The sequence below is a fragment of the Cupressus sempervirens genome, chromosome 10, assembly GCF_028749045.1.
Source record: "Cupressus sempervirens isolate cs-2001-9-10 chromosome 10, ASM2874904v1, whole genome shotgun sequence".
NCBI lineage: Eukaryota > Viridiplantae > Streptophyta > Pinopsida > Cupressales > Cupressaceae > Cupressus > Cupressus sempervirens.
The window spans coordinates 562,893,454-562,912,802 of record NC_143127.1 but is presented as its reverse complement, the minus strand read 5'-3'; the positions used below and the strand labels follow the sequence as shown (position 1 = coordinate 562,912,802).

The 19,349-nt window shown below is 35.5% G+C and overlaps 1 protein-coding gene across 6 annotated transcripts in view; it reads left to right on the top strand.

Annotated features, from left to right (window-relative positions):
* ITPK4 (inositol 1,3,4-trisphosphate 5/6-kinase 4) overlaps nucleotides 1-19,349 on the top strand; it is a 230,026-nt gene that overhangs the window by 184,298 nt on the left and 26,379 nt on the right. For 4 of the 6 annotated variants that reach the window (XM_089803927.1, XM_089803926.1, XM_089803925.1 and 1 more), the window contains 2 exons: nucleotides 1,727-1,872; nucleotides 1,986-2,127. In XM_089803927.1, the coding sequence (XP_089660053.1) occupies nucleotides 1,727-1,872; nucleotides 1,986-2,127 (288 nt within the window). Of the gene's footprint in view, nucleotides 1-1,726; nucleotides 1,873-1,985; nucleotides 2,129-5,092; nucleotides 5,194-19,349 lie in introns of those variants that run through there. The other 2 variants (XM_089803929.1, XM_089803928.1) reach the window with 2 other exon arrangements.

Here is a 19,349-nt window from a genome sequence, read left to right as displayed (position 1 = left end):
TGAAGAGGATGTATTACATGAAAATGTGTAATTACATGTAATGTGAGTTGCATGTAACCCAATAATTTCTCTCATTAGTTAGACAGGATCAAAGTTAGTTGAGTTGCTCCCACTTTTTCCTCCATCTTTTTCTCAACTCCTTTTGCATTTATAAAGGAGTACCCCCTCATTGTAAAAATCATCTTTTGTTGTATGCAAGAAAGCTCTACTAGACTTGTGCAAGCATAACTTTGATTGTTTAGTACGAATTTGCGAGAAAAGTGAATAAAAGAAGCAATTGAATTCAAAACTTTGACTAGAAGCAATTGTGATAGAGCAAATTAGATGCTTTGACTGTAATTTGTGCCTATTGTTTTTGATTCATGTTATTATTGTGTGTTCAATAATAGAGCATAGTGATTTAAGAAGCAGTCGGAGCCAAAGCTTTGACTGGGAGCAGTTGTGGCAATACATAGACTAGGTGCTTTGACTGTAGCTTGTATTACCATCTCAAATTCACAAAAAATAGTTAGAATTCTCTACTTCTGGAAGTCTTTGTGCTCTAATGGTAGAGGTTATTCTTATAGAATAGGTTAGAATAGGGCTTAGAGCCAAATTGGTACACTTTCAACTAGCCTTTGAGTTAGTGTTGGTTTATCGGTATCATCGTTTACAACTTTAGATAGAAGTGTAGTTTGAGGTTTCATCTTGCCCATTACTCGCTTCGCAGGTAAGTGGATTCTTTCTTGCAAGCTAAGAGGAACGAATATTGGTAACACCCCTTACAAAATCTCTTAACTTCTTGTTTACCTTGAGTTGATCCAAGGAATGGTGAGAAGGGGAAGTCTTCCCTTTAAGGTAGGAGAGACTTTTTCTCACACGTTGTGGCTGGTCATCCTATTTTGCGACTGGATTTTACCCCAGACTGTAGGTTGCAAAAAATCCACCCAACAATGTGCACGAACAGTGATCTTGAGTAATTGATGCTATTTTTGTTAATCAAGTTTTAAATATGTTATTAAGTTTGTAAAAACTGAAGATTATCATTACACTTATTACCCCCAGCCTCCTTGCACCCTCCTCTCCCCCTCTTGTCTGTGATCAATATGACATCGCAGAGAGATTTTTGGACACTTTATCTTGAATATAAGCTCTAATTTGTCATCTAGATTTCATGAAACGAGAAGATTCATATATGGGTTATGTGACTTGGTCTCCATTAGGGTATCCATTATGTGCCATGATTTTTAGAGAGAGAATTGTTTCTATTCCTACATCTCTGATTATTTTAGATGAAATTTGTTTTCCAAATTTTAAGTTTGTTATAATCCAATTGTTCACTTCAACAATGAACATGTTTTATTTGCTTGTTTTATTGCAAGGAATGCTTGATTTCTACTTGGAATCGAAATTTTGACATCAATTAAACTTTAGATTTTCTTCTCATCTTCACAATACAACATTTAGAATTCTTCATCGAACAATTATCTGTGGATTTATTTTTTTATGATCCATAAAATTGGATGAAAGATGGTAAATCTCATGATCTTCCAGAGAGGAGTGAAGGAGAGCAAACTGGATGATTTTCCAATGTCTCTAGTTCTACCAATTTGAATTGTTGTATATCAGATTCTTATACAATGCCTTGCACCTTTAATTTTCTAACAATGACAACATATTCTTTTGTTGAGTAGACGCTCAATTAGTGTTGGGAAAGAATTGATAATTGTTTTAATTTCAAATGCAGGAATATATTGATCATGGATCCATTGTGTATAAGTTCTATGTTCTTGGCACAAAGGTTTTCTATGCTGTTAGGGGATCAACACCAAATGCTGCATCATTGTTACTTTCTTCAGGAAGTAAAGGTTCTTCAATAGTTGTCTTTGACAGGTAATATGTGCAATGAACTCATAATTTCTTGTTGATTCTTGTATCTGATCTGATCATATTTAACAAAATGGTGTAGCTGAACAGATTTTCTTTTATTTTCCCATTATCTACAGTCTAAAGTCACTTCCTGTTGATTCTATTGACAACCAAAAATCAGAGGTTGGCAAAGAGGAACTTGATCTGGAGATTGTAGTTTCTGCAGCAATGTGGTTGAGAGAGAAACTTCATCTTACAATTTTTGGGTTTGATGTTGTTGTAAGTGCTGTCTTCGCTGTTCTTTTTAGTATTGTTGCTTCACTTATATAGGTACTGCTGATTATTTACTCGTCCACATTTTCCTTAAGCCTTTTATTGTTTAATTGTTAAAAGTAACATTTCTATTCAAAGAGATTACACTTAAAAGAAAATTGTAATAGCATGGAATCCAAAAATACCTTTATGAAGTATGTGACAACATTATGAATATGCCTGCTAGGAAAATATGTTTGAAGCTTGAGTGCCATTTTTTTCCTCTTTAGACAAGTGATGCTTCTCTCAATAGGCTATTAGTATTCTGGCTCTACATTATCCTACTAAACTTTCCCTACATTTCCAAGCTTAAATAATGACCTTTGCTAGGCCATTTTAAAATGGGGCGGTGGTGGGACTTAGATACAACCACTAGATCTTTTTCTTCTAATGCTCCTTCACGGTATTATATTCTCTATGGGGGAGTTTCATTATTAGGAGGATTTTTTCTTACAATTGAAAGTCCATTATTGATTTGGGTGGTAATTTTGGACAATATCTGTTCAAGATGATTGCCTTACTAGGCTTGTGATTTCTTTGTTGATGCTCAAAAAGCAAAAACTATGCTACTGGTTTGCCTGGAACTGCTCTAGACCCATACCAAGTGTATTTGGGTATGAGTTCTCTTGGGGGTTCAGCTAGGTGTGTACATAGACATATACGAGCATACCCAAGCATACCTACAGGTAGCCAAATGCACAGAGCACCAAAAAATGGTAAATAAAGACATTTCTTGATTCTTTTTTCATCCAAAAAAACTTAGAGTGCCCTAAAAAATATTTTCACACAATACAAAAATCATTTTTCTCTCTTCATTCTCTCTTCTCATTTTGGCATTTTGATTGGCAATTGATACATATTATCTTGCAATTGTAAACTATGAATTGACATTTTATGTATGACTACCATTTTTGCATTTGGCACCAATCAATGATGATGTATCGTAGTGTCAAACATAGTGCTCCAGGACTTGTTGTGGGTCATGTGGTAGCCCCCATCTACAAGTCAAGAAGACTTGGGTCAGCCAAAATGACCCCAACTTATAATTTGGCGGGTCAGTCCCCATGACTCGTGTGACTTGTCGAGTCAACGGGTCATGAGGACTGACCCGCCGAGTCTATGGTCCTTGACCCACCAATGGCAACCCCATTGTAAATTGCAAAAAAAGGTTTTTCAACTTGGTTTTTGTATGTCTTTTTCATTCTACCCTAAAAGGTCATCTTTTTGCTTGTCATGAGAAGAGGAGAGGCAAAGCTAGAGAGAGGAAGAAAAACAAGAGGTCATAGGTTTACAATTAACAAGGAAGAAGAGATAAAAAGCTTCATCAAATCACATTTGGGCAGCAGTATACTTGCATTGAGAGCATAAAAGTGTCCATAATAGTTGTCCCAAGACTTCTTAGCTCATTTGAAAGAGGTAAGTGTTGAATTTTGTAGATTTTGTTAGTTCTTTTGTATGTTTATGGATTTTTCATTTTTTGTTAAATATTTTAACTTTCCAAATCTTCAATATTTTGTATTAAAATATAAATTGCATATTTCAATGAGAGAAGTAGAACAATAGAAAATCCTAGATTTTTTTTAGAAAAAATTGTAAACACGTGTTTACAAATTTTTCTACAAAAATTGTAGGGTTTGCTGATTTTATTAAATTCTTCCTTTGAAATTTGAAAATTTAAAAGAAAAAAACACAATGCACCATTGTAAAGATTGCTGATTTTTTCTATTAGTTTATAACTTCATAAGATACAATGCACAAATGATAGTTTGTTCGTAACATTGTCTTATTGCAGCAGTCTTCACGTTTTGAAAACATGATTCATCCCAATGGGTGAATGGGATGAGGCTTGGAAATATACTGAAGAGTTTCCTAGTAGAGGAAAAAATCAAATAGTATGTTATTTTTGTAAATAAATTAATCATGGTGGGATGAATTGATTTAAATACCATATTGTCGGCATATGTGGCAATGATGTTGAGCCATGTAAAAAAGCAACTGCCAAGGCAGTTCATTTCTATTTTGTCTGGTTAGAAAAATTCAAACAAGAAAAAGAAACTAAGAAGAGGCAATTGGAAGAGTTAAATGCTAATGGTTCCTATTCATCCACAAGTGCATCCACATCCATATCCCTAGGCTATGTTGGAGAGGGTTCTTCCATGCCTCCCTTTCATCCTAATGCTTTTGCCAGTGCTAGTGCTTCTCGTATTACTCCTAGTCGCACAGTTACCCTTGGCCCTAGAGTTCGAAGATCCAAGTTGGACAATTATTTTGTGCCACACAGTACTTATGGTGCACAACCATCGCTTGAGAGCATCGGTTGGAACAATGAGGTCCATGATGTTGCAAGAAAACGCTTTTGCAAGTTTTGGGACTTTGGCAACATTCTATTTATTGCAAATAGGTAATTCTTTTTTTTTTTATTGCTTTAAGTTTAAAATTAAAATTTTAAAATTATAGTTTGAAGTTGAACTCTTTTTTGTCCAATGATAATCTATTGGTGATAGGTCCCCTTATTGGAAAGGTATGATACATGTCATAACCATTTATTGGGTGGAGTTTAAATCCCCTGTTAATACTAAGTGACACCCTCTTGTTAGAAATGGTTGGTGATATGAAATTTGAGCTAGAGGGAGGGCCACCGACAATCTTGGAGCCAAAAGAGTTGCACCATCATGGCAGATAGTTGGACGTATAGGAGGAATAAGACACTCCTAAATTTTCTTGTTTCCTACGCAAGTGATTAATCATTCTACTTGCCTAAATGCATTGATTAATTAAGTTTTTTATTTATTGATTTATCAATGATCATCGATAATTATTTTTCTTTATTTTCAAGATCCACCATGTTCTTGAAGTCCATTTATGCTTCCTCACATTGGAAAAATCTGAATTTCTGGCAGTGACAATAATGCAACAAGTTATGTTTTTGCAGATAAACTTTATGTTCTGATGGAGAGGCATCCATGGGCATCATGGAAGGAAATTGTTATTACACCTAGAACTAAATAAACAATAAGGGCAGCGATCAATACAACAGATACATATAAAGATTGCCCAAGATTGGGTAGCAGCCACAGTAGGCTCAAATGCATACATTCAGCATTACAGATCAAAATATAATACCCATATTAAAGATATCACTTGGATATACATTGAGTAGACATTTGATTGATATATTGGTATCCACTGAATCTTTTAATCTTGCTGGTCATGATCAGATCCCTCTCATGCATCTACAAGCTATTGTAGTAAGTTGCACATATATCAGCATATTCAGATCTATCTTATATGTATGTGACTCATTGCAATTACATTCAATATACATATCAGTTCCACAAATTAACATCTATACAATTGATATTGATTGATCATAGTAACCCCCATCTTTAGACAAGTATTGTGGACAAATCTAATCTTAGCAAATAATCAAGATAATTTGCATTACATTTGCCACTCTCCCAATTGGTTTAAAGTTTAATTGAAACAATCCTTTGCAATTGAATTTCAAAGAAATCAGTCCCAAACCCGAAAGGAACAAATATGAGACTTTACAATACAAGCAAAAACAAATTCGCTCTTGGGTACATTCATACTTACACACACATAGATACAATATATTTAAAATTTTCAATATTACTATATAAATAAAAACTATACTAAAATATATATGTTAAATAAATGCATTATAATTAAAAATGTAGATTTAATATTTTATTTCCATTTAATTTTTAAATAATATTAATGTATAAAGAAAAATATATGTAAATTTTTTTTTGATAGATTAAACTTATATGTTAAATAATAATTGTACTATAATAAAAAATAAAATATAAGGATTATAAATGAATTGGACATACACTTAAAAGAGGCAGAGATTAATAGACATACAGTTCAAAGATAGAACAGGAAAGAGAAAGCTTGCTATCATAGTGCAATGTATCAACCACCACAATAAACAACAACAGACTAAATTGTTGTATTAGACTTTATTTATTTATGTTCGGCCCATGTAATAACACCTTAAATCATGGACTCAATTTGATAGAGAGCTACAGTGGAAGCTTGATAGAATCAACTTCTTAGGTCTTGTATAAAACTCACACTCCTCTTTATAACTTATTAATGGTCAAACAGTATCCAAGACTCTTATTACATTCCAAATGATATTTATCGGCATTCTGGAATTCATATAGAGCTCAAAACGGTCGTACATAATGTTTGAAATATATAATATTTTCGCAATCCCTTCAGTCATAACTTGCGTAATTTGGTTTCAAATAACATATCCAAAAATTAGCAAAATCCAACAGTTCAATAAAAAGATATGGTCTGCGTACCAAGACTGTAATGTTTATGACAGTCACACAGTCATCTACAATAATTGGCAACTTTCTTCATTCAAACAATGAAATAAGGCAATGAATTATCAAGAACAAAATATGGAAGGATATCAAAGTTTACTTCATATTCATCTCTCTGTTACATTCAATTCTCTTCTCTCATATATATTATGGACTTCCATTCATATTCAGTGTAATTCTAGTTTCTTACTCTTGACTCTCTAACTTTCATGATGAATCTTCGTTTTAACTTCCTCCTATGACTGACTCATGATTCCAATCCATACTACATTTACATTTAATCATCATCTCAATACATTAAAAGATATGGGTTTATTGTAAACTCTATAATTAAGAACCATAACATTAAGACATTTTAACAATTTTCATGAAAATAAATTTATGTTCTTGGGTGCCACTGCACCATACTCCAGACTTCGAATCTTTTCCAAGTCCTCTTAGAAACACCAGCAAAATAAACATTAGAAAATAAAAATATTTTTTCATCTTGACTTTAGGCTTATACTCGTCTTCCAGCTGCAATCTTGTCCTTGCTTGCCCTTGACTCACTTGTATTTGTGTAACAAACAGATTTTCATATCTAAATCAAAGATGGTTTTTAACTAAAAACTCCCAACATTTTAAATAGATAACTGAATCCTTTTCACATAACATTATTTGCTTTTATCAATTAACAAAAAATAACTATAATCACATTCAATTGAAATAACTAGATCAATTGCCAATAGTGGCATGTTGTGATGGTTAAGTTGTTGAGTTGTTATTCTTGCCATCAAGGTTCAAATCTAATCGGGATGAGGTCCCCCATTTGTGGCCTCACTGGTTCATAGCTCCAAGTCAAAGCGTTTACCCCTCTTTTAAAAAAATTTTTAAAAAAACTAGATCAACGATTAACTATTCACAACTGTATTCATGTTCAGCTAAAATAAATAGATTAGCGACTAACTGGCATAACTGTATTCATGATCAACTGTAATAACTAGAGCAACGATTAATTTTTCACAACTGTATCCATGCTCAGCTGAAATAACTAGATTAACAACTAACTAAAATAACTATATTCATGATCAATTGATTAACAAGTAAAGTAAATGCTTAACAAGAAAAGAATGAAAGGTACATACAAGAATCATCGGAGGATCTTTAGCTGGTTGTGCAAGTCTTGGCTTTGGTGAGAGGAGAAGCATTGACATAGGCTTAATTTCCCAACCTCGGACCATACTTATCCCCACACATTCTATTAAATTAAAATGGCCCTCCCTACCTTGGGATCGGGCTTGGAATGTTCTTTAGTCCAGCCACTTGAGCATCTTGGTGTTTTGAATGTCCACTCAGTTATGAAACGGATATGCTTACATAACTAGCACTACTGACATCAAGTAATCATTAGATGGAAAACATACCTATAAACTACCTTGGGCGAGGATTTCTAATGGGTTCAACAACCCGATCACCACTGCTCGACTTGACAACAAGTTTCATTACAAGAATGAGCATGAGCTATTATGTATATTTCATTTAAGTTAGTCATGTTTGATTTCCCTTTTGTTTTCTTGCAGATTTATTCCACCTCTTCACCGTTCATGGCTACACAGTCGGTGATTCCTAGGTGTATTAAAAGATTATGAGCACTCTGCCCTTTTTACACCTCTTCACCATTCTTGGCTACATTGTCGGTGAATCCCAAGTGTATTAAATGATTATGAGCATTCTGCCCTTGATATCTTCCATCATGAGTTCTGACGTATTATTCTTGAAAACAACAACTATCATACAAGTTCTTATTGTATTTAGAAACTCTTCTCTATGGGATACTACTCAACTGGATATAAAGAAATTAAGAAGTTCTTTATAAATCTTCAAGGTTTATTCAGCAAGTCAACAATAATCATGAATATAGAAATAAGAAGCTCTAATCCTAGCCGACTGCTATAGATTTGCATTTAAAAACTTGGAAGGTTAATTCATGACCTGTAAAGTATTTGATATTGATCTGAAGAACTCGAACTTTGTTTAGTCCTCGCTGGTCACAGATCTTTAGCCGGATTATTTGCATGGCAAGGAGCAGAGATTTGAACCGCTTGACAAGGCTTTAATGGAGAATATGGAAGATATGATGGGCATGAGGAGGCAATGAAATTTGAAAACTTTGCATCCTTTTTGGAAGTTTGTTCCCCTTAATACACTGTAGACGTATCTACCGCAAAAAGGACTAGGTGTATTCGGCAGGGTTGTTGCTTACAATGGACGATATGATTGGTAAAATGAAGGGACTTTGGGCTCACGGAATGGTGTGTAGCCGGCGCTAAAGGTGGCAAAGAGAGTAAGATATGTGGCCGAGTGAGGAATGAATGCCCCCGACTCCTCTCACGGCTCTCATCTAAAAGTCTAGCCATGACTTCTTGTTTTCCATCGGTTAAAAGACTATATACCATTCGAATTTCCAAGTATTAAATCGATTATGAAAAGAGAGAGAAAGAAAAATAAAAATAAAAAGTTGGAAAGAAGAGTTGAATGGATTATAATTTCAATTGTTATTATATTATATACTTATATACGTTCATGTAAGTATATCAATGGGGTGACATCATTAAATTACGTTATTATAATTTATTGGTGCCATTTCATATTTATATTTATATGTACGTATGTAAATATTTATTATAATAATTTGATGAAGTTTAATTAAAAATCTCTTGAGGTATATTTTATGTTTTCTTAGATTATTTTCTTAATAGTTCATGCGGGTCTCAAAAATGTATCCTATGATCAAGTCATTGCATCCTTTCCAAAGAAGTTTAAGATCATACTTGTTAATCCTGATGACTGAACTAAGTGAACATCCCATTCCGATGATCTCGTTTAGCAATGTTCCCCCCCTCCCCCCCCCCTCTTCATCTTCTCCTGCAATCACCCATAAAATCACTTCTGCCATAATAATAATTCTATAATAATTTATAAAAACATAATAATCATAATTTTAAATCAAGCAACTACTAATCATCTAATAGCAATTAATGGTTAACGACCATCTTCATTAACAACTAATACAACGTATATAAATAGCTATCTATTTCACATGATCATGAAAGGATAATCCGTTAAATCCAACAGTTATGAACAAATTTAAAATTAGGTCAAAATTTTGGGATGTAACAATTTGTCTTGCCTTCTTCATCTTAATCTTTGGTTTGCCTCTTTTTGGTATTATGAAAACCATTTGTTGCTGCTCATTAATTTCCAGCAACAACTTTATCACACGTAACACATCTACTACTACATACATTTGTAACTCCACCAAATACACTTGCCAATGAAATTCCTCTTTCTTGTCACCATAAACATTCCATATCTCCATACATGGAGAATACACAAATACTTGAGCCCTTTCATAGCCCATAACCAACTCTTCTATAGTCTCTTCTCTTGAGACCAAAGCAGATTTCTCAATCTGAATTTCTTCCTTTGCATTTCATTCCAGCATTCAACTTTAAAGCATTAAAAATTGCCTTCAAATTCTTTGTCATAAGAGTACCTTGCTGCATGGTACCCATGTTTATCTTCATAGGACATAACATAGTCCAATCACAACTTTTTCAACATACGCAAACCCTCCATGGTTGTTCTTGCCAAATTTTTTGTCTTGATTCTCTATTTTTACTTCAAGAATTACTTTAGAATTTTGTACTTCTTGATGCATTGCATCCTCTTTCTCTTTCTTTTGTGCATGGAATGGAATGTATTGATCACCACAATAAGCAACACCAAACTATTCTTAGACCCATGTATACATTCATATTGAAGCCTCCTATCTTAAGCCACGGGTTTCCCTTGTTGCATGAACAATGACTTTGGTTTGTGTGCCAAGATGCACCTAGGGTATGCCCCAAGTACACTGGATATGCCATGGTGTGCAAACACAACATGCCCAATGTGCTTGGGGTGTACCTAGGCAAACCTAGTGTGGGTGCTAGGTTTGGGGAATGAACTTGGTAACATAGTAAATACCACATAAAATGTCATATTTTAATGAATAGCGAGCATGGTGCCCTAATATATGGATATGTAGATATCGCAAGGCTTGACTTTGTGCTAATGTTCAACAAGAAAAAATGATTGGAATAGGTTCTTCTATTGATAACATTGAAATGATATATTTTTATTTATGTTTTTATTTAAATGTAAATGTTAAATTGCTCATGTGACATAGATTGGATAGTTAAATCATTGAATGAACTTCCACTTGACTATTTTGGAGAACCTTTTTCCCAATGATTGGCAATATTGTTGCCAAATACTTCTAAAATGGTCTCTTTGCCATGTTGAAGGAAAGTTTGTTGTAAATTCCAAAAGATGCACATCTTATATACTTTGTGTCTATCCTTAGTCCATCTTATACCTTGTAGTGAAGGTTGTCCTTGATGCATGTTTCTTGCCGCAAAAGGTCCCTATGATTGACCTCTTCTTGAGTTGAATGAAGTGAGTATGCCATGTTTGTGTGGATTGTACCTAGAGCTCACATTGCCTAACTTATCCACCTCAAATTTTGCTAGCAAATTGGGAGTAGTGTTGCTTCAATTATTGCTTGCTTCCTCATCCCCTTGAATTTATTCCCATCCAATATTGCAATAAGTGCTTGCATCTCTCATTTCTCCTCTTTTGGGGCTTCTAGACATAACTTGGCATTGGGTTGAGAATGCATGTAATGTGATTTGAAGGGATTGCTGCCTTTGGTAAGCTTCTTTGCGTAGAAGATACAATTCGTGTTTTCTATCATCAATCTTATTATGGGATATTTTTACTGAGTTAATGGCTTCCAAGGAGTTTACATTGTGGCTGGAAATGTATGCAATATGGTAATTGAGATGATTGATGCCTCTATTAAGCCTCTTCATGCACAAGAGACAAATTACATTTTCTACTATCAATCTCATTACATCATTTTTTGAGTGGAGTCGGAGCTTGCAAGGAGTTTTCTTCATGCACAAGATACAAATCACACTCTCTATTATCAATTTTAATGTCATATTTTTGAGTGGGACCATAGCTTCCAAGGAGCATACTTCAATAAGATGGTCTCCACTCACTAAGCTCAAACTAAATGTAAAGATGGATGCCATTGTATACCCAACTACATTAATAAAAATAAATAGAGTTGAAAAAATTGCACTTCGAACACAAATTGTGCTTTTTAATCTTGCAAATGCATCTGAGAAATTGAAATGTAATATGCAATATGGTAATTGAATAGAAATCAAAATTATGAATTTGACAAAACCAACATGCTTTTACTTCAAATATTTAAAATGTAAACCCTATATTCAGGAAGAACTTTTTTTTAGAGTGAAGTCACATAAAACTTAATTAAATCGGCAATTTTGTATTATATAAAGTTGTTTCTATTGTTTCTTGTGTCATCATCCCCTTAACTTTCTTTTCATTCAACAATGCAAGAAGTGTGCGCATCTCTCATTTTGCCTCTTTTATTGGCTATGTGGTTGACAATGCATATAATACTATTTGAGGGGATAGATGCCTCTGCTAAGCTTCTTTGCACACAAGATACAAATTGCACTTTCTGCTATCAATCTCATTTTGGCACATTTTTCAAGTGGGGTTGTGTCTTCCAAGGAGTTTGCATTGTGGTTGGAAATACATGCAATATGATATTTGAGGGGATTGATGCCTCTATTAAGCTTATTCATGCACAAGATAGAAATAATTTTCTACTATTAATCTCATTACAACATATTTCTGAGTGAGGCCATGCTTCCGAGGAGCTTACTTTAATAATAAGCTGGCTTGCACTCGCCAAGTTAAAACTGAATAAAGAGTTGGATGCCATTGTACACCAACCTACAACGTTAAATAAATAAATAGAGTATTAAAATATATATATAACATTTTGAACATAAATTGTGCTTTTAAATAATCTAAATGCATTTGAAAAATTGAAAAATATAATTTGCAATATGACACCTGAACAGCGATCAAATTAATGAATTTGACAGAAACATTTTTTAATTTCATAAGTTTAAAATGTAAACCCCATATTTAGGAAAAATAAAATCATTTAAGACAGGCATGTAGGAGATAATTTCCACACCAAGTCAGATTGTGATATTGCTATCAGGATTTAACTTAACGATTGATGAGCTAAGGGGCTTTCTAATGAATGGTTCATAAGGCACAACACTTGGTAAAGGTTTTGCAAATGGGCTTGCAAGCAGAGTGGGTTCAACCATTGAGAAAAGTGCATAGTTAAGCACACTCAAATTGGAGTGGTACTGGGATGGGTGACCTTGTGGGAAGTACTAGTGCTTCACCTCTATGAACATCACCTAGATCCAATGAGTGCCAAGTGTTCCATTTAGTCTCCTGAGAGGTGGATTTGTGTTGAATCACTACTCATAAAATATGGGTCAATGAGTTTGACTCAAAAACTAAACAGTTAAATCTTGATAGCAATATCACAACACAAACGTATGTAAATCAAAAAATTACTTATAATATGGGTCTATTGTTGCTTATTTCCTCATCTCCTCCAATTTCTTCTCGTCCAATAGTGCAAGAAGTGATTGCATCTCTCATTTCGCCTCTTTTGGGGATTCTAGACATTACTTCGTATTGTGCTTTAGAATGCATGTAATTCTATTTGAGGGGATTGATGTCTTTGTTAAGCTTCTTTCTACACAAGATGTAGATCACAATTCTGCTATCGGCATAGTTTTTAGTGGGGTCATTGTTTCCAAGTAGTTTGCATTGTGGTTTGAAATGCATGGATATGGTATTTGGAACAATTGATGCCTCTAATAAGCTTCTTCACACATGTTGATGTCAGTTTTGTACCACTACATAACATATAGCAATTAAACACTTGATATGGGATATCAAACACTCAATTCCTCTCTTGAAAAGTTAATACTCATGAAGACATGAGAAAAACTCCAATGTTCCTTACACCTGTGGATACTAACTCAGTTGTATCAATGTGATCTACTGGTAATCATGTAGGCGGCCTTACATTGTTCATTCAAGGATGACTTGGATTTTGGGTGTGATAGTGATGATGATGGATTTGTAAAATGTACGATTGCAAGATAATGTTGATGGTGGTGGTGATGGTGGAGGGTGTAGCACCAAATAATGTTGATTGTGTGAGGAGGAGGCAATAATGCTTCTAATGACTTTTACCTTCCTAACTTTCCAGAATGAAACTCAACTACTTGCTATTTTACTCCTACTCCTATGAATGGAAAGATTAGAAAATGAACGGGGATTGAATTTGATGAAAGCTAACCAACGGCTTTACCTCCATAGATGCAATGATTCAAGGGAAAAGAACTAGTTTACCTCACAAGACTTCCAACCAGTCGCTGGGATGCTAGTGGCCTAGTTATAGATCCCTATCAAACATCCACTAATACTACCATGCAACTATCCATCTACTTTTCTCTCTACTTAACTTGAAATGAAATCTATTTTAACAACTTCAAAGAAAATCTTACTCTAACTATTGGAAGTAGAAACCATGCAAAAATACCAAAAGTTCTTAATCATCATGCAAGTCAGAATAGTGAGAAAGAAAAGTGATTTTGGCATTATCTTAGCAACAATTTTCTCCGACCTTTTACAAATGAGAGCAACTAGCCTTATATAGAGGCCCAAAATTACAATCGACGGTAGAGATGAAGAGGCAAAACCAACGATCCAAATTGGATCCTAGAAACCCTAATTAGGGTTGCCACCCCATCAGCCAATGAGAAGACACCAATTAATGGACCAATGAAAAAAAAGGAAAAGTGGCAACCAATAAGAGGGTACGAAATGGTAGCCAATCAAAATCAAACACCTATCCTACCCAAGAAGAAGGAGAATTTGCCACTTGGGCCTACATCAAATGATCTTCTAATATAGTTCTACCCCTTTCTTTCATCTTTTTAGCCAAAGCAATGAACTTGGCTAGCTTGTCGTTGACTTCCTTCATGGGAGGGCAAAGTGTATGTTTTGTCTTAAGCTCAGCTGAATTCATCATGTTGCTCGTTGCTTGCAGTGTTTTCTCATGATCCTTCTCATATTCTTTCGCGTATCCAATGAAGGCATTGAGGGAGGCAAGGGTGCCCAAATGTTTCTTCTTGATGACAACCTTCCCCAACTCATCCAATCTCGATCCAAATTCTATCTCATTGATGATCTCCTCTTTAATATCTTCAAAATCAAGCGCAACCCCAACATCACTCATCATGGTTGAAATGGAAGTGTCAATGCCTGGGCCGTGTTGTGTAATCTCGTTCTGTACCTCTTCAAGTATTCTTGATTTGATAGTCAAGGCAACAAACCAAGACTCTGTCGTACTCAATCCTCCTTCATCCACCAACTTGGCTCTTTCCAAATATTTCTCTGATAGCTCAATGAATGCCTGTAGCCTGGGAATGGTTAAATCATTGACTAGAAGGAAATCCTTCCACTTACCTTCAAATATTCTGAATTTATCTCTAATAGCCACTAATGACCTGAATGTCAAGACAAAGGAAGGCAAGAAATTTCGCCCATCTTGGATTATATCATGGATCCAATCCTTGGCTTTGCGCAGCTGAGCCGATATCTCTTCTATGTTGCTCCCGCTGTCTTTAGGGAGGGCTACCTGGTGCAACTACTGGATAGGCTAGCAAGCTCTCCAATACTTTTTCTCGGCCTCCAATTTTACAATGCTATCGTTTGCCTTCCTCAACCTTTCTCTGATTTAAATGATGCCTTCCTAGATCTCCTCACATTCCATGTCATCCGTGATTCTTCCCAAGTTATGTTCTACTATCTCATATTTCTGAGCCACAACTTCATCCAATGCCTTGTTAAACGTTGGTATAGCAATTTGAACTTTTTGGTGACCATCATTGTCACTTCTAATTACCTTTGCCACCTTTTCTACAATTTGTTTCTGGTTCTTGCTATCACCCTTTTCTACTAATCCTTGGATGTCTTCAACTGTTCGGATAGTCATTACCTCGCCTCTTGGCATAAGCATGTGCCTTAATCATAGTGGTGCGGTGCATCTCCCTAAATTTGGATTTGGTTCAATTAGCCGATCATCACCAACGGCCTCAGATGCCTGGCTTACTTCCTCAATATCAATTGGCCGATCTTCTTCTCCACTAGTGACTGTCACATCTTCTCCATGTTGGTTCTTCGAGAGAGGAGAGTACTCAAGCTATCGTTGTAACCACTTGATTCTAAATCAGAGCTCACCTCTACTAAGGCCCCTTGTCTACTTGTATTATCTTCTTGGCTTATAGCCTCAATTATGCTCTCCCTTGATGGCGTTGCATTCTGTCTCTTTGCTAGAGGTTCCTGATGTTCTTTACCCTTTTTAACCTCCAAACCTCTCTTCTTGCTTCTAACTATTCCTTGCTGCTGGCTACCTCCATCACCCTTCTGTCTAACCGACTCCGTTGGACCTTCTTTTGGTTTCATCTTTTCATAAGTAAGGTGTACCCTTTGGCTTTGTAGTTTCCTCAACTTCCCATTGTGCCACGACTCGGTGTGCAAATCAACTGCCCTTGCAACTGCCTCCAAGGAAGGATCCTGGTGGTCATTCCAATCCACTAGATTCAACTCTGTTCCCTCCACTGTTTCATAGTCTTCTCTTAGCACATTTTCGTCATCTACAAGTTGATTGGGAATATCAAGGCCTCTCCACCTGATTGCTCTCATTATGTTCACTGACAATCTTGAGAAACCTAGCTTTCTCACGTGAAAGTCATCCCGTGCATTGGCCCAGAAATCCTCTATAGTAGGAACATGTTTGAATGTATTTCCATGAGATGCCCTGATAAGACTATTAGGATCAAATCCTTGCCTTGCTCTATACCATGCTAGATGATACCATTCCAATTCTTTCTCCGCAGCTGCAAAGGCGACAGGATTGGGACAATTATCATTGCCAATTCCAAATGAGAAGGTAATGCCTATCTCACCTTTGAGTTTCATCATTTTGTCATAATGCTCAAGGCACCTAGCCAATTCCATCAAAACTACCTTGTCGGGTGGTTACCTTGGAAGTCTCTTGGGACATACTATGCTTCCTGCTACTCTAATATAAGTAAATTGCAGAAATTGGATGAACCAACTCCCATACTTCTTGACTTTTGCTTCTGCTTCTGACGAGAGCCTCTTAGCGGGTGTCCCTTGTAATATCCTTACTGTCTTCATGGAAAAGGCATCACAAAACATTTTATAGTCTTTGTTTTGGTGCAAATGAAGTTGTGGATAGCATTCATGCACCAAAAATTGCCCCGGCCCATTATCAATTACTCCTAAGGCCTTAAGTCTCGGATTTTCATACAATCTCGCAGGCAGATAGAACAGATAGGACCCCATGTGGATTTGCTTTTGATTTTGCACGGTCCTAAGTTGCAATTCTAGATTATCGCTTATGATCCTAGCCCAATCAAATCTTCTTTTTCCCTTTTCAATTTCATCAATAAAAAAGTACATCCAGTTTTCGAATTGCATACCTTGAGCTAGGCCCATGATCCAGCTGAGAAGCACAATGAGATCGCCATACTCTGATTTGAAATCTAATACAATGAGCCTTGATGATTTGGTTACTCCCTTCTTGCCTTCGTGTAACCAATTTTGCTTTAGGTGAATGAAGAAAGCTTCCTGATTATCCTGAAATGAGTTGGCCGCCTGATCCATCATTACCACTATCATGCTTTTGTACTGGGGAATATTGAATGCTTCTTCGATCACTTATCCACCAATGTTGGCTAACACCCTCTTCCCTTCATCAAAAATGATGAATTTACTAACCAAATCAAACTGGGATGCACATTCCATTACCAATTCTAGACAAGGCAAGGTAGGAGGGAAGGTTGCCGCGTGTACAATTTTGCTTTTTTAAATCTTCTTTGCCATGGGGGATTGTCCTTCTTTCTGTCTGTCCTTTAGCTGTATCATGTTTATCGTGCCGATATTGATATCAATTATTCGCCTCACTTTTGAGAAGAAGGTGGTCTTAGGCATCATGTCTTCCTTGTCTTTCTTGGTATTTGTTCTTTGGGGTTCTTGCTTGCACTAACATCTACCATCCTAAATACTTATTTCTGCCCCTTCAATCTAAATGATATGGACTACCCCTATCGATCTCCAACCTTCTTTCTATCGATGGAATCTAGCTTATTTCTGCCTCGCCAAGTTCTATCTCTACACTTATCAATCTCTAACCTCCAACCTAAGGGTGGAACTACCACTTATTTCTGCCTCTTCGTTACCTTAGTATGGAGTACACTTATATCTCCCAACTTCAGCCTAAGGTGGTGTAGCTTATTTCTGCCTCGCCAAGTGTCCTATCATGAAATCTACATTTATCTCTCCAAACTTCAACCTATCAATGGGATGATGAAGTGGTGGATGATGAATGCAAGAAGAACATAAGGGAAACAAAACTAAGCAAGAACAAGGAGTGGAATCCGCCTTTGAACCAATCTTCACCTCTAAAATGAGTAGAATTTTACTTTAATTTTACCTTTACCAATAGTCGGGCCCTCTTTGAATTTGGATCAGACCTTAAAAAATTCAAGCCTCCGTGCAAAATCAGAATCTAATCTCTTGGAAACTGCCCACACTCTGCCAAAAATCAGACTTTTGATCATGTGTTTCCTCCTCCAAGTAAAATTGCCCAGATCTGGTGTAAAAAATCGCAGCCCTTTGCAAGAAAATCAGTCTTTTCCAATCGCCAAGCAAGAAGATATTCTGATCTGCCCCTCAAATCGTCTAGGGCAGAAATCACAGCCCTAGTTGGAAGAAAAAAAAAGGTGCCAAGCCACAAGAAATCTGCCTCAACAAAAATCGCCAAGGTTTGAAAGTCTCTTCAAAAAAAATCGCCAAGCATAACAAGCTACTCCTCTAAGAAAATCGCCAAACACATGAAATCTGCTCCTTGCTAGAAAAATCACCAAACATGGAAGAAGGTTATGGTGGAATGAAGAAATGGAAGAGGGGAGAGCCCTCTTATACCATACTCCCATTACTCCTCCAAGCTGGCCGACTAGCCCTATAGGAGAAGAAAATTAAATTAGTGTCTCATTAATGGTCCCAATTTAAATGCCAAGCTAAAATTAATTTTGCATATAGTGAAATTTGCACATTTAATTGCCAATTAGAACCAAAAATTGCAAAATAAAATTAAGAAAGCCTTGGAGATGCCAAAATTATTATTTAAAAGCGTTTTAGCAACTAAAATATCATTAAAATCAACTCTAGCAAGCCAAAATTGATTTTCAATTTTAATTTACCAATTTCTTTCAACATTTAAAAATCTTTTAGGCAATTTTAACCAATTTAATTTAAAATTTTGCAATTAAGTCCACTTTCAATTTTGCAATGCAATTTTAATTTTTTAACCAAAATAAATCATTTTTCTAGCATCCTAAATTGAGTTTCCAATTTTAATTTCACTATCAAAAAATTTCTTTTTTCACCAAAAAATTCCAAGATTTTCCAAAACAATTAAATCTTAAAAATTTCATTTTGAAAATGTTCAAGTCTATACAATTGTTTCCATTTTTCAAAATCAGTCTAAGTCCAAAATTTTGCAAATTTATCCTGCCGAATATTGTTCTAACCATCAAAAATGTTGTCTTTGAAATTTGTTTGGCTTAAGGATAAAATTACATTTTCCGGAAAATCAAGTTTCGCACCGGGTGAAAAAGAAATCCAACCACATCCCTCCTGGCCCAAAGGCGTCCAAAGTGTAAAATTTTCAAATCGAAAACTTTTGGACAACTCCAAAAAATTTGCTAAGGTAATCGAAAAAATTCTGAAAAT